The sequence below is a fragment of the Bidens hawaiensis genome, unplaced genomic scaffold, assembly GCF_021521415.1.
Source record: "Bidens hawaiensis isolate Kalapana, Puna unplaced genomic scaffold, B.hawaiensis_p1.1 tig00015748_1, whole genome shotgun sequence".
Lineage (NCBI taxonomy): Eukaryota > Viridiplantae > Streptophyta > Magnoliopsida > Asterales > Asteraceae > Bidens > Bidens hawaiensis.
In genome coordinates, this window is record NW_027492404.1 from 293773 (window position 1) to 320084 (window position 26312).

At 39.0% G+C, this 26312-nt stretch overlaps 1 protein-coding gene across 1 annotated transcript; it reads left to right on the forward strand.

Moving 5' to 3' along the window:
* Positions 1–23993: 23993 nt before the first annotated feature.
* On the forward strand, positions 23994–25766 carry LOC143549670 (WRKY DNA-binding transcription factor 70-like). Its single transcript, XM_077040527.1, has 3 exons — positions 23994–24291; positions 24468–24569; positions 24986–25766. The coding sequence occupies exons 1-3, from the start codon at positions 23999–24001 to the stop codon at positions 25431–25433; spliced, it is 843 nt and encodes a 280-aa protein (XP_076896642.1). The 5' UTR covers positions 23994–23998; the 3' UTR covers positions 25434–25766.
* Positions 25767–26312: the final 546 nt, after the last annotated feature.

The following is a 26312-nucleotide window of genomic DNA, read 5'->3' on the forward strand; positions in this document are numbered from 1 at the left end:
TCTTCATTGGCGCCATCCACTGTTACAAACGGCAATCAGATCTAATCAGATCTACAAAAAAAAAATTCACCTAATGTCCTGAAGAAAATGGGCTGAAGAAAAGGTTGGAGGGAGAATCCCATTCTTGGGTCGAAGAGTTACCTAATGTCCTGTGGGCGCACAGGACATTAAGCAAAACTAGCAATGGCGAATCCCCGTTCAGCCTAACCTATGGGACAGAGGCTATGATCCCAGCAGAAATTGGATGCCCATCCCATAGGGTACTCATGATGAGCAAGACTGATAACGAGCGCGAAAGAAGATTGGACCTCAACTTGCTTGAAGGACGCAGAGAAGCGGCTATCATCAATGAAGCCAAATACAAGAAAAAGCTGGAAAAATATTATAATCAGCGCGTTAAAGAATGTCACTTCAAGAAAAATGATTTTGTCCTTCGAAACAATGAAGCTAGCCGCGCGATACCCCCAGGAAAAATGTCCCCCAATTGGGAGGGACCTTATCAAATTTCAGAAGATTTGGGGAAATGCGCGTACACTTTAAAAGATTTGAATGGAAAAAAGATACCGCGCGCGTGAAACGCGGCACAGCTTAGAAAATGCTTCATGTAAAAATTCAAATATGTAATCAAGGCTTTTAAGCCATCATGAATGATGATTCGCGCTGTCTTTCAATATTTGTTCTATTACCTTTGCATACATGTTTCACACTTCCTTTATTAATTTGGAGCAATATGACAACACTATATTGACTTCAAAACAAAATAAAACGAAGTAAAACATACATGCGCGAGCCTTAGCTCAAACGCGTTAACGAGTCTTAACTCTAAAACGTCAGGGCCTTAGCCCAAACCTACGAGCCTTAGCTCAAACACGTTAATGGGTCTTAACTCTAAAAACGTCAGGGCCTTAGCCCAAAACAAAGAGCCTTAGCTCAAAACACTCACAAACATCCATCTTACATCCCGCGCAGCCTGATCATAAAAATCCTTAAACACAACTAAGGCAAAGTACATGTCATATCATAGTTGTTAAGGTCTCAGGTCGAGGTCGCGCACGGAATAAGAGTGGATATCTGAGTAACACATGCTGACATGTAATGACTAAAACTCATAATTCCATATAAAAAACGCGCGACAACGAGGCGCAAAAAAGGAATAGTGAAAAGTCATCGCGCGTGTCAGCATAAACAAGATACTGCGAAACCACTTACAAAATAGGACTATGGTTAAGTGAATAATTTCCTTACAACCTTGTTCTTATTTTAACGTGCAAGCATATCTTATATCTATACAAGCAAACATGAAGAGATGAATGGAAATGCGCAAGATGTGAAAAAGGGAAAACAAATTTCATTCCATAGCGTTGAAATTTACAAGTATGATGAGTTACAAATTACAAATAAAAATAAAAACATGAAGGGCTTCTCAGGTCTCCACGTCGACGTCAGCCACTTCATCACCCTCATCATCTCCCGCAGCATCTGGCGCGGCCTGCTCCTCATCTCCGAACTGACCATAGTCAAGTTCTTCCTCCTCATTGGAGTCTTCTATCACGACGGTGTCAGGAGCAGATTCTTTCGCCGCGCCAGAGCTGCTGGCAGGGGCAACATCCCCCGCGCCACCATCATCGTCACCAGCCCTCTCGCATTCATCGAGCAACTTCTTTAGCGCGCCGAGGTCGGGCTGGTCAGCAAGCGCAGCAATCTGCAAATCAATAGAAAAGTATTGAGTACAAAACACTTGGAAAATTAATCAAGAAAAACTCATTAAGGTCAAGGTACCTGAACAAGGATGGGGATGGGAGTACTCATATACTTCTCCCCCACCGCGGCCATGTCCGCGCAGGCCGCGTCGCTTTTGTAAGGGTACTCGGATGGGTTCTTCTTCAACATACCATATTCGTACCCATCCGTAAACCCTTCAGCTCGACCCACCAAGCGCGCGGCAGCATTGCAGTCCATCACAAGGGCCTGAAACTCGCCAGAATATTTCATCGCCAAAGCGCAACGAGTCATGCCCTGTGACACCAGCCATTGGCGATCCTGCGCGAGGCCAGCAACAGACGTCTCGAGGGCAGGAACCTGGGAGTTTAATAACTCCACAGTTTCCTTGGTCTTTTTTAGCTCATCTCAATCAGACACTGCTGCCGCCAAAATTTCTTCTTTCTCCGCCTGCGCAGCATCAAGTGCTTCCTGGCTAGACGCTGCCGTCGCCAGGGCCTCATCTCTATCGGCCTGCGCGGCCGCCAAATACTTCTTCAGGCGCGCAACCTCGCTCTCCAGTGATGATTTCTCAGTGATATTCTGGACGATAGCTTGGTCACGCGCCTCAGCCTGCTGTTCCAAGACACGCACTCTCCGCGCGTACTTGGCAACTTCGGCCTCCGCTACCTGCTGCTTCTCCCGCGCAGCTTGGAGCTCATGCCCGCGCTTAATAAAGGCGGTGTTGGCACTTGCTCGGTTTTCGCTGAGCTCCGCCTGGAGTTTCTCAGCTCGTGCGCGAGCATCAGAAAGGTTCCAGGCAGCCACCTTAGCCTCTTGCTGGGCTGCCACAAGAGCATCGCGTACTTTAATATAATCGCGATGAAGCTCTTGGGAGGCAGCAAAGAAAGCTGACCCAGCGAAAATGTGATCGTTGAGCAAGTCAGCGCGGGTGCGCTCCTCCTGATACCTCCTTTCAGTAGGAGGCACGGCATGAGCCCAGAAGTCCTCGCATACGCCCATAGATTGGAAGGAACTGTCTTCATTAATATTCCATCTCGGGCGGTAAACGTGGTCACCTTCCTGCAAAACACAAGAAATGTTCTAAGTCATAAAACATACTTATATGGAGGTACGCGCAGCGGAGCAACAAATTAAAACATACCTGCGGGGATGAAGCAGAAAAGTCAGCGCCAGCCCCACCAGAAGTCTGCGCTGCGAAGTCTTGTGGCATCGCAGGGCTGGCGCGATCTACCAAGGAGTCTTCAGCTTGAGCCCCCTCATCTTCTTCAATAGGCCTCTTCTCCTGCGACCTGGAGGGCTCCAAACCAGCCTCGCGGAGAGGGCTGCGCGTAGGAGGAGGCGAGGGAGGTCTCGACGCCGCCAGTTCGGCGCGCAATACGGCTTCCTGCTCCTTTGTAATCCCAATAAGGGGAGACTCAGCACTAGCAGGAGCAGGACCAGAACCAGCGGCGCCACCAACGGCGCCAGGAGTGTCACCAGCAACTTGTACGCCAGCTACAACTCCTATGAACAAATCAACAAGGAAAATTGGTTTATGACTGGATCCAAAAGAAAAAATTCAGAAGACAAATGTGCAAAACATACCTTGGCGCAATTCTGTTCGCGCGGCGAACATCGCCATAAAGTTCATTCTACCTTTCTCAGAGGGTAGAACGGGGGACTTCGAAGCAGACCCCGGCGCAGCCTCAGCACCTTGTGGCGCCTGCGACTGATCTGCAACCGTCGCCGGTCTTGCAAACATTCAAAGGAGCAAAGGTTTAATAATAATTCAATCAGATGAAGATAAGCAAAGTATACCTGTCGCAGGCGCGGCACTGCTTCTCTCTTCAGCCGCGCGAACGGAGGAGGTGACGCCACCATACCTCAAGTGGACAGGAGGTCTGCCCACTTTCACAGGCAGGGAAGCTAAAGAACCCATGGTGGTAAACACCTGGGTTTCCTTAGGTCCCTTCGTTTGAGCATGGGGATGAGCGACAGGGGTGTCATCTTTCTTTTGTCTCTTACTGCCCCCTGCGCCAGATTTCCTCTTAGCTTTGCGCTTTAGTAGGGGCGCCTCCTCTTCCTCCTCCTCCTCTTCCGCGAGCTCCAGCTCGTAGTTTTCGAGCGCATCTGCAAAAACAAACAACAGAACTGTTAATAAACTTTGGTATTCTAAAGGAATGAGCATAAGTGCGAAGGCTTACCAGGCGCGTCGCCATCAAAGTCAAATTCCAGATCCACTGGGATGAACATGTCATCGAAGCGATCTGGGAAACCAACCTCCCCAGCGCCAAGCGCGACGGAGCCACCCTCCACTTGATCATCATAAGCGGCGTGGATATAATCCTTGGTGACTGCGCAAAAACAAGTCAAGTGATATCAGCAAAAGAATTATGTTCGCGCAGAAAAAGAAATAAAGCAATGAAATAAACTTACACAACCCGTCGACTTGGATAACGGGCTCAAGCGAGCTGTCCGCCCACCTCTTGCTCATACCAACCCCCACCAGCGCCTCCTCACGAATGCTCTTGGCGGGGGATGGTTCAGTGGACAGCTTCTTAACCCAGGCGCCAGTTGGGTTCTTGAGGACACCCACATCCGCAGGCGCAGAAGAGATGGAGCGCATGGTCATACGGATGGGTATCACACCAGCCCTAATGTAGAAGAACCTCTCAGACCAGTCATGAAGGCTCTTGAATGAAACAGTGGAGCACTTCACCTTCTGACTGCGAGGAATAAAAGAGAACCAATTGTCTTGGATCTTGGCCTTATAAAAATACTGAAAGCGCCGAGGGGTAGGCTCCTCGCGCTGGGATTTGCACATGAACTCAAAGTGAGTCATGCGCACAAGTCCAAAAGGATGGACTTGGGATATATGAATCCCATAGAACTGCAGCAGTGCACCCACAAACCTTGTCATCGGGAGACGAAGGTTGCAGTGGGTAAAAAATGGCTATATAAGGATATATAACCGGCAGGCGGGTCCGCCGCCGATTGCCCGGCCTCAGGCAACATGCAGCCAAACAGGGTGGGAAAGCCCTGAGAGGCGATAAGGCTGTCAAGATCAGCCTGCCTCAATTTGCAGGGGATTTCATTCCACCTCCTCACCACCTTGGTCATCCTTACCTCCTCCGATGAGCCCTCAGCAACCTTCTTCCCCTTGCCTTTCTTCTTCAACGTCGACATCACTACGGATTTAACGCGGCGTTTTCGGGAGACGATTGAGGTGATCGAAAGGTTCGAGGAGTCCAAGCTATCAGACATACAACTGAACAATCTAACAACGGAAACTTCTGAAGAACAGATACTTCAGAGGACAAAGAAAGAAAAACTCAGAAGAGAAAACAAGAAGATGAAGGATAAAGAACTCCAAGGGCTGGCTTTTATAGGCCGAGGAGAGAGAAATTTGGGTGCTGAACGGACTTCACGCGCCCCCACTCGCAGGTATAAGCCAACGCGAGCGCGACACGTGCCCCTGACAACTGTGTGAGAGGACACGAAAAGAAAAATACGGCGGGTGCCAGAGTTCACGCGCCCCCACTCGCAGGTCTTGGCCAACACGAGCGCGACACGTGTCCCTGACAGCTCGTGAGGGGACACGAAAGGCAACTGTAGCACCTCGAGCACACGAAATGTCTGACACGTCTCCATCACTGACCCACGTCAGCAACCGTCACGTACACAGACGATTCGTTTTCAACCAAATGGATAGAACTTCGCGCAACGATGGAAATAACCAAGAAAACGACAAAACCCCTTTTAAAAGACCAAATCAGTAAGTCTAATATCTATCTTACCGCGCTCGCACGAGATAAGACACACATTAGACTGGGGGGGCTTGAAGAGGTATGTACCCGCCTCAACACCGAGCAAGGCGGGTCAACCCACAACATAAAGACATTATGAAGGCACAAAGCCAAAGCCTATGCGCATGGCGCATACAAAACATGCTCAGGCATCATATGCCCAGGCACACATATACTCGCGCATCACATATGCGCGCGGCGCACCAGCGCGCGGCGCATATCACATGCTCGTGCATATCACATCTGCGCATGAAATATCTGCGCGTGAGAATAAAGAGAAGACCTCGTGCATCCTCAGGAGGGGCGCATATCACACGTGCACATAATCAACCTCGTCCTTATCCAAATCAGGATTAGGGCAACCTTGATTGTGCACGTCAGACAACCTTCCAGAAGGCATCTTTTTAAGGAATAAGGATATGCTGATGTTGACAGCTGCTAAATGAAAGGTGGACAGCTCAGCATGACTCATGGGTTACCACGTGATCATAACCAATGAAAAAGCACCAGGTGTCTCCAGGGACACGTGGCGCAAATCGATTGGAGGAGGCCAACAAAACCCTAATTTGGTCTCAGCTCAATCAGTGGAAACCCTAGCACTATAAATACATCATAACGTACACAGTTACGAAACCAGACATTGATTCACATTGAAGCATATTCAATTACATTCACTGACAGGCAGCCCTAGTCAGTTACTTTCTCATACACAGAGAGACAATCACATAATCATACAGAGTAACATACAGTATTCATCAATTAAGCAATACTCTCCCAATTCCCTTACTCTCACATTATTATCTTCTCCTACACAGAGGGTTACCCCAAAGAGGACCCCTCTGTCCCTTTCTGAGGGGTAAGTAACGGCGCTGTTCGTTTTGTAGGTGGAAGAACATTGATCCAGACGAACCATCGGTGAAATAGTATAATCACACCCGAGGAAAGTAGATCTGCTACCAGTGAGTAGATCCACGTTTCTTCACATGTAGTTCCATGACAACATGACTAGCCGGCCGGGTTCTAATCAAATGCAGTGTAGGACATATTAGTTCGGTGGTACATAAGACATGTACATTCTCTTTATGATATTATTCATGTGAATCATGTCTTTCCTTTCTTTTTTATAAGTGGTTTATTTTCCGTCCATGTAGTTTGGTTAAAATTACCACTTTAATCCAGATGTTTATTGTTTGATTGTCACACATAGTAGGATTTTTTATGAATGAAAAAAGTTATGTTTCTTGCTCTTCAAATGACCCAACATGTGATTGCAATAATTGCTTCAACCACCGTTTTTTCTCCTTCGTTAGCTTCAAAGTGACCGGAAGTTTCATCAGCTATTAAACCATTACGATTAGCAAGAACAATACAACAAAGTTTTTTACTTTAACATGTAATATCGATACCCCAACTACGGTTACTCCATGTATCTACAAATGACATAGTCACTCTTTCGATGTGTAGATAACACCAAGAACCGAAACTAAGAAGTTCTCTCGTAAAGTTCATGGTTCTTTGGAAACAAAGGTTCACAAACCTTAACCTTGAAAATCAACATTCAGGTTCCTTTGGCCTTGGTTTTATTTTCATAATGGAGATGGAATTAGGATTTTGATTGTTTACTTTGAATTGAATTGTGTATATTTACATGGAAAACCAACAATCCTTATTATTAATATATTCTCATACATTTTTATAAAATTAGAAAAAACCCTAATGATGATATACCCGATAAATCATTTTGACTAAATGATTGTTGTCGATTGATACTCATTAAACTCTTACATTTCAACGTAAACCTTGAATGTTGTAATGCTATGTAACGTTACACGAGTATGACAATAACATACAACAAAATATCCTGACAGTTGTTGCAACATTCGACATTGATTAACATGTTTTATTCACCACTTGAATCGTTGCAACGGCATATAATTACAAAAAAAAACTTTATTCTGGACATCTGACCCGCAACTTAAAGTGATTGTCAATACTAAGCTAGCGACCAAGTTGCCTGACATCTAAGTAATTGACAATACTGTAGCCAGCAGCCAAGTTGCCACATGTGGGTACCATTTGTTTTGTTTACATTTGTTACAAGCGTACGAGCTTTCAACAAGTGGTTTGAATTGCAAATATTCTTTTTCAACTTGATTTCATGAAATTCAAGTTTAATGAGATAACAGTGAGCTAGAAACATTTATTGGGTTTAAAATAATTAGACTAATCAATGTTTAGAACTTTATAGTTTTGCTAAGAAACAGTGACCTAGAAACATTTACGGGGTTTAAAATAATTAGACTAATATAGGTATCAATTTTTAGAACTTTATATTTTTGAAAGAGTGAACTGTTTGTGCTTTGTTTAAATTTGTCATTTCAGTTCAAAAGTTTAAAACTTGTTATTTTCGTCCTTTCTGTTAACCTATTTTGGACTGAGATAACGGATTTTAATAAACCACATGGACAAAAATCGCAATGAATACGAAACCTTATGTACGGAAATTGCAACGTAAATGAGTCATTAGGGACGAAAATAGCAAATTTTTACTTTTGGACTGAAACAGCAAATTTGAACAAATCGCATGAACGAAAACCACAGTTCTTTCTTTTCCTAAAGTATTTGCGTTGACAATAATTCGTTCCTACTTTATTGAATATATGGTTATGGTAGCTAGAGTGTTCAACTAATTAAATTTTGAGTTACTCGGTTAATCGAATCAAGTTATTCAAATTTTGAAAGTTTGAACCAAAATTCAGATTTTAAAAACCGATTCAACTTATATTTGACTCAATTCGCATTAAAAAATTTGTATTTCTTTTCTAAATATGTATACAATTAGAATTCACTAATTGAACTTGTGCCTATATAATATATTCTAAGAAAAATTGAAGTTACATAGATTTGCTTCAATGTCAAAGGCCATTCTATTGTATGGGTATGCATACGTAACTCGATATGGTTACTGATGACGGGGGTAGCCCAAGGAATTAATAAAATGACTTTCACACATTAACGCTAAAAAGGTTAAAAGGTTAAAAGCTTCGTTCCTTGCCCAAATTATGTAAACAAGTACGTGAACAGTACCCATGTGCAACAGTACAACGTCAAATCACTATTCACATCACTGTTCCCTCTGAACAAGTGAAGTCTCAGATAAAGTAATTTTATGCATAGACCAACGGTCAAAAGATTCCCGCCCATAAAGGTCAACTCTCTAGCAAACTGGATGCTAACTAGTTTAGTTACTGGACAAAAGGCTTGCGTCTCTTCCTCTATAAAAGGAAAACTCAGCCATAAACAAGAGATCATCAGATCTGGAGATAACACATACTCTTGATCTTCTCTTCTTCCTTGAGAAATATGCACTTTGCTTATTTCTTTCTTACTTTACAAACATCATAGCTTCACCAAGAACTTCATCCAAAACCGGTCACAAACACCTCGGTCTTGGATCTCCGGTGAGCTATAACAAACAACAACAAACTAGTGAACCTCTCTCTGCGTTTTGCAAACGTAGAGGGATACCACGACCTGCGTTAGGTTAACCTGAACCCTTGAAGCTTGTTAGCCTAACCAGTCCATTCACTATCATTGGTCTTATCTTTGTTGTAGCAACAAGTTGGGCCCACCGTGGGGCTACGCCACTTACTTTATCTTAAAGATCAGTAGTGTAGCTCCATATTCATCAAAATCACCATGTCGGAAGGTGGATCTCCCGATGAAGTCGACCAAGTGTCAAGAACACCGACACCAAGTGCCGGCCAGGAAACTCCGGCGGCTACCATATCTTTTTCCACCCCGGGAGGAACTCCGACGGAACCTTTGTTCCTCGAGTTTTCACCTTTCCGAACTCTAACCCCTTCACGATCTGGAGTTCCTTCTCCTCATGCAGGAGTCACAAACACCCCGGAGCATGTCGACTTGACAATAGAAGGGGTATCACGGAATTTTTTGCAACTAAGGCATCTTCTTAACCAACACGTGAGCCAAGAAAGAAAAAAAGGGATAAGAATAAGGCTGGAGTATGATGATCCGGAGCCCTCACTGTCACTCGGACGTCCACCTTCCCCTCTAACCAGCTCACGGCCGACTGCTTCTCATTTAGAAGCTGGTCCAAGTGTAACCTGCCAACCTTTTAACCCCTTTCCTTATGCTTATAGGAGACCAAGCCCAACGGCTTTCCCTTTGTTCACCTCACAACCCCTTGGGCACGAGACCACTCTCGACCAAATATGGCAGTCACCAGCTTCAAGTGTTCCTCCTACAGCCACTACGTGGGAGCAGGCCATATCGGTCCTGCCCTTGGCTTGGAGTGCAGCAATGAGCACCCCCATGGGAACAAACCAAACAACAGCAACCCCTGAAAGCCTTCAAGGCTTTAACCTCATGCGTCAGATGATGGCTCAAATGATGGCACACTTCCCTTGGACCCAGCTCATCAACCAAGCGCTGGGTACTCACCAATGAACAACGAGTCATAATCCTGCTACAAGGGTAGAAGAAGACCTTGCTAAGCCCTATAAGCTCGGTAACCTGTCGTGCTTCTCTCAACAAATTGCCAATTATGACTCTCAAACGAAAATCAAGATGCCACCCCATATAAAAACATATGATGGGACCGAGGATCCCGAAGACCACCTCCAGGTATTTACCGGTGTTGCCAGAATCGAAAAGTGGTCCCACGCTGAATGTTGTTTAATGTTCAGGCAAACACTTGTCGGATCAGCTAGGATATGGTTCAATGACCTTCCTGCTCAAAGCGTTCGAAGCTTCAATGATCTGAGCAAAGGATTCTTGGCCAACTTTTCACAACAAAGGAGGTATGTCAAGGATGCCACGGTAATTTTTCAGATAAAACAAAAAAATGACGAAAGCCTTCGAGACTTCATCGAAAGGTATAAGAAAGAAGGGTTAACGTACGTGGGGGCCGATGAAAAAATAAGGGTGGCAGGCTTCATGAACGCCATCACCTCTAAGTACCTCACAAGGGACTTTAACAAGTTCCTACCTAAAACCCTTGAAGAAGCTCTCGAACGAGCTGAAGCCCATATCCGAGGAGAAGAGGTCGTTGATTTCAAGAAACATAGAAAAAGAGCTCCTGGTTGGCGAGGCAACAGCCCCAACCGAAAAAGAGGGAACTTCAATCCCTATGATAGATACCCAAAGAGCTCAGATCAACGAAGGCTTGAAGGTAGGAACCCTCCAAGCAGGGAGAAGACTGTGAACTTCACAGCCTTAACCAAGACCCCTCAAGAGATCCTTGCCACCGAAGAGGTTAAACACAACTTCCGACCTCCTCGACCCTTGCCCAAAAGCAAGAAAAACGAAAACTCTACCCAGTTCTGTGAGTTCCACGAAGAAAAAGGTCACCACACCAACAATTGCTTTCAACTCAAGAGAAGAATTGAGGAAGCCGTTAAGTCTGGAGAATTGGCCCATTTGGTGAAAGGGGTCAAATATAAGATGGCCGAAAGAAAAAGCAAAGAAGTGAATATGGTAAATATAGACCAAGGTGTTCCCCATAAACGACAACGCTTAGAGGCTTGGGAGCTTCAATGCGTATGCTTCCCACCACCTCAAGGTGACTTACTCTCAAACCCTTTGGTGGTAGACGCGAACGTGGGAACACTCAAAACAAGCAAAGCCTACATCGACACAGGGGCGACCACAGAGATCATGTATGAAAGTTTCTTCAATCAACTAAGCAGGGAAGAACGTTCAAGGCTTCAACCCTCCGGGTCCTCTATAAAAGGTATCGCCGATATACCCTTGAAGCCTTTAGGCCAACTAACCCTTGATGTCTGTTTTAGTGAAGGCAAGATGAAGAAGACCAAACCACTCACTTTTGTGGTTATCAGCATACCTTCCAACTATGATGTAATCATAGGAAGGCCAGGACAATCTGCGTTCAACATGGCTGTCTCGGTTGGTCAAGGTGCCGTAAAGTTTCCCACCGTTATGGGAATTGCAACCCTTCAACCTACCCAAGAGGTTTACACGATTGAAGGGGAAAGCTCACGAAATGAAGATGACGAACATGGCTTGATCATAAACCCCAAGTATCCTGAACAAAAGATACGGGTAAACACAAGCCTTTCAAAAGAAACTCTATCAGCTAAAAATACCACCTGATGTCAAGCCTGTTGTCCAAAAGAAACGGAGCTTGGCTCCTGAACGAAGCTTGGCAACATGCCAAGAGGTTGAAAAGCTTGTCCTAGCTGGAATCCTACGGGAGGTCAAATATCAATCTTGGGTGGCTAATCCAGTCATGGTTCGAAAGCCTGACAAGTCTTGGAGGATGTGCATTGACTTCAAAGACTTGAACAAGGCATGCCCGAAAGATTGCTATCCCTTACCCGAAATGGACCTCAAGGTCGACTCCTTAACCGGCCATCCCTTCAAGTGTTTTCTTGACGCTTACAAGGGATATCATCAAATTCTCATGAAAGTGGAAGATGAAGAAAAAACCGCTTTCCACACGGACAAGGGTATTTTTTGTTATCAAAAGATGCCTTTTGGCCTACTAAATGTCGGAACAACCTACCAACGTTTGATTGACAAAGCATTTGCCAGCCAAATCAGCAGAAACTTAGAAGCTTATGTCGATGATCTGGTAATCAAAAGCAAAACCGATCATCAAATGCTTGATGACATAGAAGAAACCTTCCAAAACCTGAGGAAGATCAACATAAAACTCAACCCTAGAAAGTGCCCATTTGGGTTCGAAGAAGGCAAGCTTTTGGGACACATTGTGGGGAAACAAAGCATAAAAGCCAATCCCAACAAAGTCAGGGCTGTCCTTGAAACTAAATCCCCACAAAGAAAAAAAGAAGTGGAGAGTCTGAACGGAAGGCTTACAGCCTTGAAGCGTTTTACCTCCAAGCTCGCTGAGAAATCCCTACACACATATATGACGTCATCCGGGTCCGGGTTGATGTCCGGGCCGGGTCTGAAAACATTGATTTAAAACTTAGAATTTTCTAGCCTAATCATTTTAATCTCTCATTCTCTCTCTCTCTCTCTCTCTCTCTCTCTGCTAACTAACTCCACCATCCACCATATTCTATATTCCGGTAATGTAGATCGAGATTAATCGTTTTCCGGTAAGGTTATATATATAATACTCTAATGACCAACAATGTTATATGATTTTCCGGCAAGATTATGTCTTTTTCCGGCAACATCATATTTTCTTCCGGTTATTGTAGATCTAACATTTTTATCTTTATTTTCATTGTTAACTGATTTATTTTAAAATCAGTTTAGGTTCTAAATCAAAAACGGCGATGAAGCTAATATTTCTACGTTTTTCCGGTAAGTTTTTCCGTTCATGTGTTATACCTATAATAATGGTTGTTTTATATTTATTTGAAGTTTTATATTTTTTCTGTTTTTTTTATATGTAGTTCTTCTAGATTCTAAATAAAAATCAATTTCATCCATGGACATTATCATTATTCTTTTTCCGGTAAGGCCAATTTAGATTTTCCGGTTATAAATTATAATTCAAATCTTCCATAATATCAATGTTATAACAAAACTTAATTATTTCAGGTTATTGTCCTGATTGATGTACGGAATATTTCATTTTACATTCTAAATAAAAATCGGAGATACCATCGTCATTATCACTATTTCGTTTTTCTGGTAAGCCCATTCAAATTTTCTTGTTATAAAATTATAATTAAAATCTTCCATAATATGACTATTAATATTTGACTTTAACATTTCAGGTTATTGTTCCGACTCATATAAGCTAATTGCATGGATTGAACATTAGTTAATATTCATGTATATTCCTTATTTATAAGATTATAATATAAATTAAATTACCTATATTAATATAATCATTATTCTATTGTTTTTGTCAACTTCCACTTAAGTGACAAATATTCCGTCTAATTTAAAATCTCATTATAATTTTTAATCTTATATTAGTTTACATGTTTATATTTATACACATTGAAGAATCTCATTAATACAATTTATAGAGTTTGACATTCCTTATTTTAAAAAAAAAAATGAATGAACAACCCTTTTTTTATGTTTTTAATTTTTCTATTTTTATAAACTCATTCCTTAATTTGTGGTTTGACTAAAATAATAACATAATTATCCCATTATTACAATTTATATTTTTTGGCTTTCCTTATTTGTTAAAAAGCCGAATGAATAAGTTATAACTTAAATAAATTTCCGACCGATTTAAGTATTTGACCATTCAAATTAAATCGTTTTTGACCATTCATATTAGTTTACATTTTTAGATTATACACATTTAAGAATTCATTTATGGCACTTTATAAAGTTTTATATTCCTTATTTTTTAAAAAAACCGAATGAACAACCCTTTTTTATGTTTTTAATTTTTTTCATTTTATAAACTCATTCCTTAATTTGTGGTTTAACCGAAATAATAACATAATTATCCCATTATTACAATTTGTATTTTTTTGACTTTCCTTATTTGTTAAAAAACCGAATGAATAAGTTATAAATTAAATAAATTTTCGACCGATTTAAGTATTTGACCATTCATATTAAATCATTTTTGACCATTCATATTAGTTTACATTTTTAGATTTATACACATTTAAGAATCCAATTATGGCACTTTATAAAGTTTGACATTCCTTATTTTTTTTAAAAACCGAATGAACAACTTTTTTTTTATGTTTTAATTTTTTCCATTTTTATAAACTCATTCCTTAATTTGTGGTTTGACCGAAATAATGACCTAATTATCCAATTATTACAATTTATATCTTTTGACTTTCCTTATTTGTTAAAAAAACCGAATGAATAAGTTATAACTTAAATATACTTTCGAGTCTTACTTGCAATAAGTTTTAAGTATCCTATTAATACAATTTATTGAGTTTGACTATCCTTATTTGTTTAAATAACTAATAAGGATAGTTAAACTCAATAAATTGTATTAATGGTTTTAATACAATTTAATTAACATATTTAAACTCCTTTTAAATTCGGAATTTGACTAATCTTTCAACAAAGTTTTAAAGGTTTTAATACTCTCCATAATTTTAAACTCATTTCAAAATCTTTCCATAATTTTTTGAAGTTTTCAAATTAAGCAATTTGATTTTCATTTTTGTAATTATTTCTAAATTAATTAGTCATATTTTTTCAACTTTAATTATTTTCAAAGTCAACATAAATTTTTTTAATACCAAAGTTATTTGATAATTCATTTATTGTAAAACGTTTTTAAGTTTTGCAAATTTAAAAAAATAGTAATGTCAGTGATTTAAAAGTTTGTTGCAAGATTGGTCAAAAGTCAAAAACAATTTTATAATTTTTTGAAGTTGACTAATTCTAATTTTTTTAAATTTTGTAACTATTTTGAAAATATTCCAAAACAGGTTGTTTTGAAATAGTATCAAATTTGTTAGTTATAAAATGACGGCCAAAAAAGGTTTTTATTGATATATCTTTTTGGTTTAATAGTTTAAGTTAGAATGATGTTTTATATTGTCATTTTACTTTGTTTGTTGTTATATGTTATTTTGTTTTAATAAAAACAACAATTTAATAAAAACAACTTTATTAATGTTCAAATGTTACTCATTATTAAATATGTTATTATGGTCTATTTAATTTGGATGCTATTGTTTTAATATATTTTCAGGTGGTGAAATAAATTGAGTTTATTTTGATAGAATGTTTGAAGAAGTTGATGGTGGTTTAATATGAAAAACCATGTTTATGTATTTTGTTGATCGATATAAATTAACTTATTTTAACTTTTAACTTTTAATATCTAGACAACGTAAATGGTTAACGTTTTGGTCCGAAAGTTTGAATGAATTTTGTGTTGCATGAATTTGTTGTTTACATTTATTATGTTTGTTGACATGTTTTTCCACCCGTGTGTAATACGGGCTATACCCTAGTATATATTATATATATACACATTTAATATTATTTAATAGGGTTTGTGTAGGTTTGTTGTTGTGTAAGAAAATTGGGTTTTTAAGAAAAGTTTGAAATATGATGTGGCACTTTGTGTTAATTTGTTGTTGTAGATGCTCTTAAATAACGTGCTCGGGATTGATGATTGAAGACTGGAGTTTGTCTTGGGATTTTATATTGTTGTCATTCTTTTCATTATGAGTAGCTAAATTACTTTAAATAACTTGTGTCTGTTATGTATAAGATTACTTTTGATGTTATTATAGTCGGCTGGTATATAAAGGTAGTTATGGTTTTAGGGGCTGTTTGTTAGAGTTTGAATCTGAATCAGTAAGAGGTAAATGTCTGAGTCGCTCAGATTCAGATCGTTTGGTTCAAACCTTGGGTCTGATTCGGTCAGATGTTTTGCCTCTGAATGGTTCAGCATGTAATGGAATCTGAATGAGAACAGATGGTTGCTTAATGGAATCAGGACCAAATTACCCCCCCATAGTTCATCCCATAGTCACATAACGAATTTCGACCTGGAACCCAGTACCAAATAGCGATTTCAATCAAGAAATTAGTGTTCCGTAATTTTAATTGATTCATACCGGATGCTATTAGGATCGTGAACGTAGAGACAAACTGGAGGTTCTCCGGTGTTGATCCGGTGCCAGTGGTGTAGATCTGGTGCCGGTGTCGGCAGTGTCGGCGATCGTAGAACGTAGAAACAAACTTGAAGATTAATAAAGGTGTGGAGGCATGGAGATGGAGGTTCTCCGGTGGAGATCCGGATACGGTTCTGGCGTCGGCGATGTTGAGATTTGATTTTGGCTGTTGGAGTAGGTGGTTGAAAAAATGAGATTTGAGGGCTGTTGAGTTTGCTGGTTGAAAAATGGAGTTATACAATAAAATCAATGTTGAGATTTGATTTTAGTATATACAATAAATAGTTAATTTCTAAATATTTTAAGTTCTAAATATATAATGGTTATAGATTTTAAATTCTAGTTTTTTGTTAAAACACTTGTAATTTTTTTCTTTAATGAATATAAATCCAGTTTGTTTAATATCTTTTAGATTTTTTGAATGAAATTAATAGTAAATTTACGTAAAGGGGTAAAATAGTAATTTTGCACACTTAGTCGGTGAGTACTCGGCCTTAGTCGGAGAGTACTCGGGGATGGCTCACCGAGAACTCGGCCTAGGCGGGGATTACTCGGGGATTACTCGTTGAGTACTCGGCGCCTAGGCGCGATTTTTACAACCATGATTGGAACTTTAAGATAGCTAGGTATCGGTCCCTAACCTGTTACATAATCGCCTACCCATCATTTCATTAAGGGGAAAATTCCCAAAATAATCGTTTATGAAAACATTTTTCAGGTTTTAGGTGTCATTTTGTCACACCCTCACTTAGGGCCTAGGCGTGTGATCCAATAGTTGGTAACATATTTTTATATAAATCAGAGTTACGTTTGATTAGCGGAAGTTTTATAAAATATAAGGATCAAAGTTGTAATATTACAAAAGACGGGATTATAAAAGATACCCGTTTTAAGTTAGAAAGATTACTTATTTTTAATTTACAAACCACCATTAATCATATTAAGTTTATACAAAACAAATCCGAGCCATCGGATATATAAATAGCACTTCGACATTCCAAGTGCTAATCTTGTTCACCTGCAAAATGTAAATAAAATACGTTAGCAACGAATGCTAGTGAACACGCTGACGCTAAAACATTTTCTTTTACTTTATTACCCCTCAAGACTACGCCTGCCTCGGCCCATCGTGGCTTAGGAATAACAAAGTCAAACAACACATTTATAAATTCAAGTCTCTACGCTAGGTCACCTCAGCAAACACCGCAGCGTTCGACTTAGTTAAGTACCCGTAAATATACACAATGATCGAACTTCCCGCAGGAAAGCGTCCTACGATCAGGGTGGTGCAATATGCCCATCGCGTACTACCACCTATGTAAGAATCCAGACATACGTATACCACAGCCTGAGGGCTAGATTTATACTTTCATTTATAATGGTTTTAGGAACACGTAGTTCCTTGTAAACAATTTTCATATAACATGTTTGACTCATTTGAAAACAAGTTTATAAAAGTTTGGGGGCGTATTCACCATTTCTCTTTGGGATCGGCTTCACTCACCGTCCGAGGGTCTTTCCCTTTTTATCTCGCACCTATAGTACGAGTATAAACATTTGTTAGTCGGATATACAATCCGGCTTAAGACCTTTAGTCTTATTTTATAACTCTACCTCGATGAACCTTTAGTTCATAGATCTCTTTTACTTGAAAACCTTTAGTTTAAAAGTAATTATAAACCTTTAGTTTATTTATGAAACCCGACGTTTCTTTTTCTCAAATAAACGTATTCTTTTCTTTTATTATATAAGAATACTCATTATTACTTAAATAATAATTTCATAACAAAAAATATACATATATACTTACACACATATATACATATTTATACTTCTTTCTTTTATTCTTTTCTTTGTTATGTTTATTTCTCTTTTATCGAGGTATCGAGTATAACCTCGACTTAAGGCTTAAGCCTTAAATATAATATTATATTATATTCATTTGTCATTTCGCCTAACCTTATTGGCGTTTTAGAAATCCTAGGAACTTGAGCAGCACTTCAACGCCGCTTCACTTCAATCAACTTTGGCACATCAACGATAACTCTATCTTCGAAAAGTGATGACACGCTTTTCGAGAACAAACACATTCCTTGGTCGTATGTGGGTGGTGGGTGGATCAAATTTCGAGGAAACGTTGGTACACAAACGAGGAATCGGGGCACGCTTATCGATACAGATCGTTAATATGTTTGTGGGAATGTAGAGAGATGTTAGAGAGAGAAAGGGAAACTCGATTTGAGGTGTATCAAATGAGATCCCGGACCTTGCTATTTATAGACATTTTCTGGTGTCCCATCGCGGTACGCGATGGGCTCCTTGACACCCGTCGCGTAGCGCGACGTATCCTCGCACAGTCACAAGGTAGACCTGCCACGTGGCGACACGTGGCAGGCGTTATGCCGCGTGGCGACACGTGGCGGACGTGTTTCCATGTGGTGACACGTGGCGTTGACGGTGCCACCGTGTGCCACGTGGCACACGTGTCACATTGTGTCAGGCCACGTCATCGCGGTACGCGATGACGTAGTCTCAACAGTGATCGCGTATCGCTGTTGACTCTTCTAGAACCTTTTGACCAAACCTGTCGCGGTACGCGAAGTGTTCGTCTTTTGTCCCGTCGCGTATCGCGAGTTGACAAGAAAACAAAATTTTCACTTTTAACCCTCAGGTTTGGAATTTGGCAATTTTAGTCGGTGAGTACTCGGCCTTAGTCGGAGAGTACTCGGGGATGGCTCACCGAGAACTCGGCCTAGGCGGGGATTACTCGGGGATTACTCGTTGAGTACTCGGCGCCTAGGCGCGATTTTTACAAACATGATTGGAACTTTAAGATAGCTAGGTATCGGTCCCTAACCTGTTACATAATCGCCTACCCATCATTTCATTAAGGGGAAAATTCCCAAAATAATCGTTTATGAAAACATTTTTCAGGTTTTAGGTGTCATTTTGTCACACCCTCACTTAGGGCCTAGGCGTGTGATCCAATAGTTGGTAACATATTTTTATATAAATCAGAGTTACGTTTGATTAGCGGAAGTCTTATAAAATATAAGGATCAAAGTTGTAATATTACAAAAGACGGGATTATAAAAGATACCCGTTTTAAGTTAGAAAGATTACTTATTTTTAATTTACAAACCACCATTAATCATATTAAGTTTATACAAAACAAATCCGAGCCATCGGATATATAAATAGCACTTCGACATTCAAAGTGCTAATCTTGTTCACCTGCAAAATGTAAATAAAATACGTTAGCAACGAATGCTAGTGAACAGGCTGACGCTAAAACATTTTCTTTTACTTTATTACCCCTCAAGACTACGCCTGCCTCGGCCCATCGTGGCTTAGGAATAACAAAGTCAAATAACACATTTATAAATTCAAGTCTCTACGCTAGGTCACCTCAGCAAACACCGCAGCGTTCGACTTAGTTAAGTACCCGTAAATATACACAATGATCGTACTTCCTGCAGGAAAGCGTCCTACGATCAGGGTGGTGCGATGTGCCCATCGCGTACTACCACCTATGTAAGGATCCAGACATACGTTTACCACAGCCTAAGGGCTAGGTTTATACTTTCATTTATAATGGTTTTAGGAACACGTAGTTCCTTGTAAACAATTTTCATATAACATGTTTGACTCATTTGAAAACAAGTTTATAAAATTTTGAGGGCGTATTCACCTTTTCGCTTTGGGATCGGCTTCACTCACCGTCCGAGGGTCTTTCCCTTTTTATCTCGCACCTATAGTACGAGTATAAACATTTGTTAGTCGGATATACAATCCGGCTTAAGACCTTTAGTCTTATTTTATAACTCTACCTCGATGAACCTTTAGTTCATATATCTCTTTTACTTGAAAACCTTTAGTTTAAAAGTAATTATAAACCTTTAGTTTATGTATAAAACCCGACGTTTCTTCCTCTTAAATAAACGTATTCTTTTCTTTTATTATTTAAGAATACTCATTATTACTTAAATAATAATTTCATAACAAAAATATATATATATATATATATACTTACACACATATATACATATTTATACTTCTTTCTTTTATTCTTTTCTTTGTTATGTTTATTTCTCTTTTATCGAGGTATCGAGTATAACCTCGACTTAAGGCTTAAGCCTTTAATATAATATTATATTATATTCATTTGTCATTTCGCCTAACCTTATTGGCGTTTTAGAAACCCTAGGAACTTGAGCAGCACTTCAACGCCGCTTCACTTCAATCAACTTTGGCACATCAACGATAACTCTATCTTCGAAAAGTGATGACACGCTTTTCGAGAACAAACACCTTCCTTGGTCGTATGTGGGTGGTGGGTGGCTCAAACTTCGAGAAAACGTTGGTACACAAACGAGGAATCGGGGCACGCTTATCGAGACGAATCGTTAATATGTTTGTGGGAATGTAGAGAGATGTTAGAGAGAGAAAGGGAAACTGGATTTGAGGTGTATCAAATGAGATCCCGGACCTTGCTATTTATAGACATTTTCTGGTGTCCCATCGCGGTACGCGATGGGCTCCTTGACACCCGTCGCGTAGCGCGACGTAGCCTCGCATAGTCACAGGGTAGACATGCCACGTGGCGGACGTGTTGCCACGTGGTGGTAGACGGTGCCACTGTGTGCCACGTGTCACAATGTGTCAGGCCATGTCATCGCGGTACGCGATGACGTTGTCTCAACAGTGATCGGTTATCGCTGTTGACTCTTCTAGAACCTTTTGACCAAACTCGTCGCGGTACGCGACGAGTTCGTCTTTTGTCCCGTCGCGTATCGCGAGAGGACAAGAAAACAATATTTTCACCTTTAACCCCTAGGTTTGGAATTTGGCAATTTTAGTCTCTAGACTTTGGAAAGTTTACATTTTGAACTCGAAATTTTCTCGATGTTACACATTTGCAAGGAATTTTCGAAATAGGTATTATAATCTAGACGTGACGAGTAGTTTGTATAACCAATTAAAACTTGACACGTGTATTTAAACTAACCATAACGAGCTGATTTACTAACCATTTACTCGTCACGACTAAATAAGTTTTATGTCTCGTAATCAACGCCCACGAGTAATTCATAAGTTCTTTAGTCGCGATGAGTAGATTGTAAGGTTAAACAAGTCGCGACGAGTTAACTATTAATAAACTATTCGTGTAGGGAATGTAAACCAGGTAAACTAGTCGTCGCGTTTAAATGACTTATGAATTACTCGTGGAGGTTGATTACGAGGCATGAAACTTATTTAGTCGTGATGAGCAAATGATTGGTGAACCTGCTCGTTACGGTTGGTTTAAGGGAACGTGACAAGTTTTAACCGGTTCTACAAACTACTCGTCACGACTATTTTATAATACCTATTTTAAGAATTCTTGCAAATGACACCTAGAACCTGAAAAACGTTTTCATAAACACTTATTTTAGAAATTTTCTCTTTCATTAAGTCATGCATTACGCACAAGTTTTTATGTAAATTCTTAACATAAAACTTATGCATATGTAAATATTTATTGACATTATACAAAAGTGAAAGGGAAACATAATGGATGAAGATATTGAGTGCAAATTGTTCTATTTGTCTAGCAAATCATCACTACACCAATAATTCATGTGGTTAGTATCAAAGCATACAGTGTGTATATGTAATATGACGCCCTAAGTTTATGTCACTAAGATGACGAAGTTTGCCCTATGTATATGTATATATCATTAGATGGAAAACATTACACACGGCTGAAACTTTCGTTTACAAGGTGTTTTAAAAAATATTTAATTTCTTTTTTAGTGTGTTTGATGTTTAGAATCTCGTAGATTGATATCTTAATAATTTCATTCTAAATCTTAATGTGTTTATTTAGTAAATAACTTCTTGTTAGCAACCCGCTCATTTGGCTAACACAAACCCTCTAACCTTTTAACATATTTTGGTATCGCTAGACTAAAAGTCCTTTGATCCCACTTGCCGATTGAATTATCAGGTCCTTGATTGAAATATAGAGCGTCGATCAAGTCGTTAATTTGAACGTTGTGTGTGATGTTGTAGATTTAAGTTTTCCTTTTAAGAGCCGCTATCACACAAATGTTGATGTACGGATGGATAAGGAGCTTAAGCAAAACTTAAGCAACAATATAGTTGTAGATTTTGTTTTCTAATGCTAAGATGGAAATGTCGTTTGTTATAGTTAGTTGCGAAAGATATTCGACTGCAAAAAAATTTAGGTAACTTTTGGATTGGGAGAAAGGTGAGGTGGAAGTGAGAAGAAGACTGAGAAGTTCTTTCATATAAGAGCATATCGTGATGGTTTTTCATTATGTAGTGAAAAACGCCTGGTCATATCACTGCTATTTAGGTTGGAGGACTTTTACTAATAAGAACTTTCGAAGTATGTAATTTTTAGCTAAAAAATAAATTAGAAAAAAAAGGGTTATAGCCGAACTATATGAGATGGTAGGGTACGACTGGCTCTCAGTTCTCACACTTGTTTGCTCCACCCACTTGCCCATAACGTTGTATCCAAATAAGACTGTTTGGATACGTCGGTAATCCGTCTATATTTCGACCATATTTTATGGGTGGTGTGAAATGTGACACATAAGAAGTGGGGTTCCACATTTCACATAAACTTTATGAAGTGAGCTAGAGATAAATTATTAATTAATAATTTAAAAAAAAACAAATAAATAATTACATCTTTCCGTCTAACGCCAGTTACTTGTCCTGTGCTGCCTCCTTTCGCACCCACCTAAGCTCTAGGCAGGGACAGTGAAATGCAAAATTAGTGCATTTTTTTCCTTCTATGTTTTATGCATTCAGAAATCCCTAGGTCCAAAAATATTTTGAAAATACCCTTGAATTTTTCTTTTAGATACGGCATGCCCTAGGTGGTGTTGTGTTTAGCACACAATTTTGCCACCATGGCCATCTTTGGCGCCCACTCACACTGCTATAAACATGCCTTGCCGAGAGGTAGAATCTGTTGATAAAATTTTGTCAATGTACTTCTCTGTTTTATAGTGTCCAGATGATTCTATGTTCGCTGAATTAAAAAAAATGTATAAAAACAAAAGTTACACGTTATGTTAGAGAAGGTAAAATGAATCAAACAACCTTTGATGGTGATCGTGATAAGGCTACAGACTTTCTAAGCAAATCTATGACATTATTAATTTGTTAATTATTTAATTAATTATATCAGTCAAAGATAAGTGATTTGGAAAAAGCTAAGTTTTAGAACGTCAATATTTCCATAAATGCCCCAACAAACTTTACCCTAGATGAGTCCAAATGCGGGTGGCTATCTCTATTGTAACGGTTAAAGTTAAAAAAAGTTACATTTAATCAAGGTTTTTTTTTATTCAGGACGTTCACTCTCAGTCGTGTCGACACGTATGTCTTAAAAGTATTATTTGATGAAATTTTTAACCAACTAAGTTCTACCGCTTGTGTAAAAGTCTCGTTGAAAGCCAAAATAAAATTGTCAGAAGCAAAAAACAATCTCGTTGCTGGACACCAAAATAAATCTCACCGGACGCCTAAATATCGTGGTGGCTTCGAAGATTTGTGTTTAAGAAACTAGGTTTTATAACACATGAAAGAATCTTGTTGGTTGGAAGAAACAATTAAATTAAACATGGTAACAACATGATATTGTGAAAACTTCTTATGATTCTTTTCTTGTTTATTAATAAAGAGCAAAACAATTCAACCACTAAAAATATAATAAACATAAACCATCAATTTATACCAAAAAATTTTACACTTGGTAACCAAACTCTTAATTAAATAAATTAAACTTATTCAAACTCAAACTCTTTAAAACTTCAAATTTGTAACAAGTTTAACCCTTCATATTTGATCAGCTTTTCTCCATAACGTTCATCCTCAATATCCGAAATGGAAACGAACAACAACCGATTGATCGAAACCTTAATTAGGGGACGAGAGTCTACAAAGAGGCTACAAAGTTTACTTAACCGGAATGTTAATGTTGAAGGCTTGGTTTCGGCTGAAGAGTTGTTAATGGAGATACTCGGGTCGTTCTCGAGTGGCATGTCGATGGTGAATTCATCGGTTTCGGGGGAGATTTATGGGATTTCGGCGACTCCGGTGGAAAATATACCGGAAGTTTACGCCGGGAAGAAGCCGGCGCCGGTGGTGAAGGAGAGGAGGGGTTGTTACAAGAGAAGGTATAATAATATGTTTTTCCTTATCACAAAATTTGAAAATATTTGGTACCGGTACCAGTAACAAATGCTCACCCCTATTAATATTTTATATGGTTCAATTGATATAGCTTATGGTGCAATTGATAATAATAAGTTATTAATAATGTTTATTTGGTTTGATATAATGATATTTGTAGGAGGACTATAGATTCTCATGTTAAAGTTGGTGCTACAATGGAAGATGGATATGCTTGGAGAAAATATGGACAAAAAGAGATCCTCAACTCCAAATCTCCAAGGTACTAATTAATTATTTTCTTAACTATTTTCACTAATTTTTGAAATTATATTTGATTAAAAATATTGTGATAAACTCTTTTTAACTTATTAAATCAACAAAAAAAACAACAATATTCTATACTTTTTTTTTCATATTAATAAAACAAAACAACATGCCTTTAATTGATCAAAGTTTCGGGGTTGTATATTTAGCCAAACAAATTGTGTTAAATATATCTTAGCAACTTTCTTTTTTACTTATTAAAACAATTTATTTAACTTGTAACATCAGTAATATTTCATGAATTATTACACGAATAGACAAAAATAAAACCTCTTAAGTTTAATATTTATAGGGTACGTTTAGCCAACACCAATAGCAAACTAATTATATCTATTGCTGCCACTAATTATATATTTTTGTTGTGTGTTGTAGGTGTTACTTTAGGTGCACCCACAAGAATGTTCATGGGTGCAAAGCACGTAAACAAGTCCAAAAGTTGGAAGATGAATCAAACATGTACCACATCACATACCTAGGCCATCACACTTGCCCTACTTTCACAAACCATGAACTTGTCCTTGATTTTAAGGATTTCAAAAACCACTACCAAGTTTCCATAAACAGCCCCTCCACTATCACAAATGTACACATTGACCCCTCAGTGAAACAAGAAGTTGTTGACTCCAAGGACCAAAGTACTGATGTTTCTGACAATGTTTCATCGGCCAATGATGACAACTCATCCCAAGCTTTAAGGTGGAATGACATATTGAGATTTGGACATGAAGATTCATGTGCATCCGCTAGCTCACATGACTTATTTAACATGAGTTTTCTCAGCAGTGATGATTTGCTGAGTGGATGGTCTGCGTCGTTATAAGATCGACGTATCAGACGAACTGTCTTGTAGCGTTGGTGTAGACTTGTATATCAGAACATTATATATGTATGTTCTTCACGTCCTTTAATCAGAAGCAATCGTCAGATAAACTGAAGTTTTGTAAATAGATCTAGTCATTATCGATTGTTTCGTTTACTCTTCTACAAAGTTTTTCTTTCTGGTTTTGTAAATTAAAGCGCATTTTTGGTTTTAATGTGACCTCGATATTAGAGGTGAACAACACCAAATGCACAATGTACAATGTAATATAGAATCCTTTCCTTTTTTAAGTTAATTATATATGAGATCTATAATTAATGTATTTGATCCCAATCATATTTTTTTATTGCTTAATAATGATACAATTTTGTATCAAGTTGTGTATAAAATAAAAACATTAAATATCAATGTGTGAACACGTTAAGCACGGTTGGGACCATATTGTAAAGTGGGAAAGGCATAGAATGCACGAGTTTGACTCCTTTGCAAATATATCGGCTTTATTTATTTACATGTGGATAAATGAATAATATACATGCAAATCATACCGTCGGCTGCTACTTGACATGCAAATATATTGGCTTTAGAATTTGGCTTGGGTGTTCTTCCGGGAAGCTATACCGTCGGCTGCCACTTGACAGTCGTTGTGCCACCACAAGAGCAGAACTCTCCGGCGTAACTCACGGTTGGACGAAAGCCCGGGTGGGCTCGTGGTTCAAACTGACAATCTTTGCACAAAATATAGCTCAAATCCTTCATTGTCAATATCCACCCAAAGTGACCGAGATAAGTGAGAATCGAATAAGTCTCAATTAGAGAACCCAAGGCTCTTACCACTAGGACGCAAGTGATGAATAATTATATACATTATCTATAAAT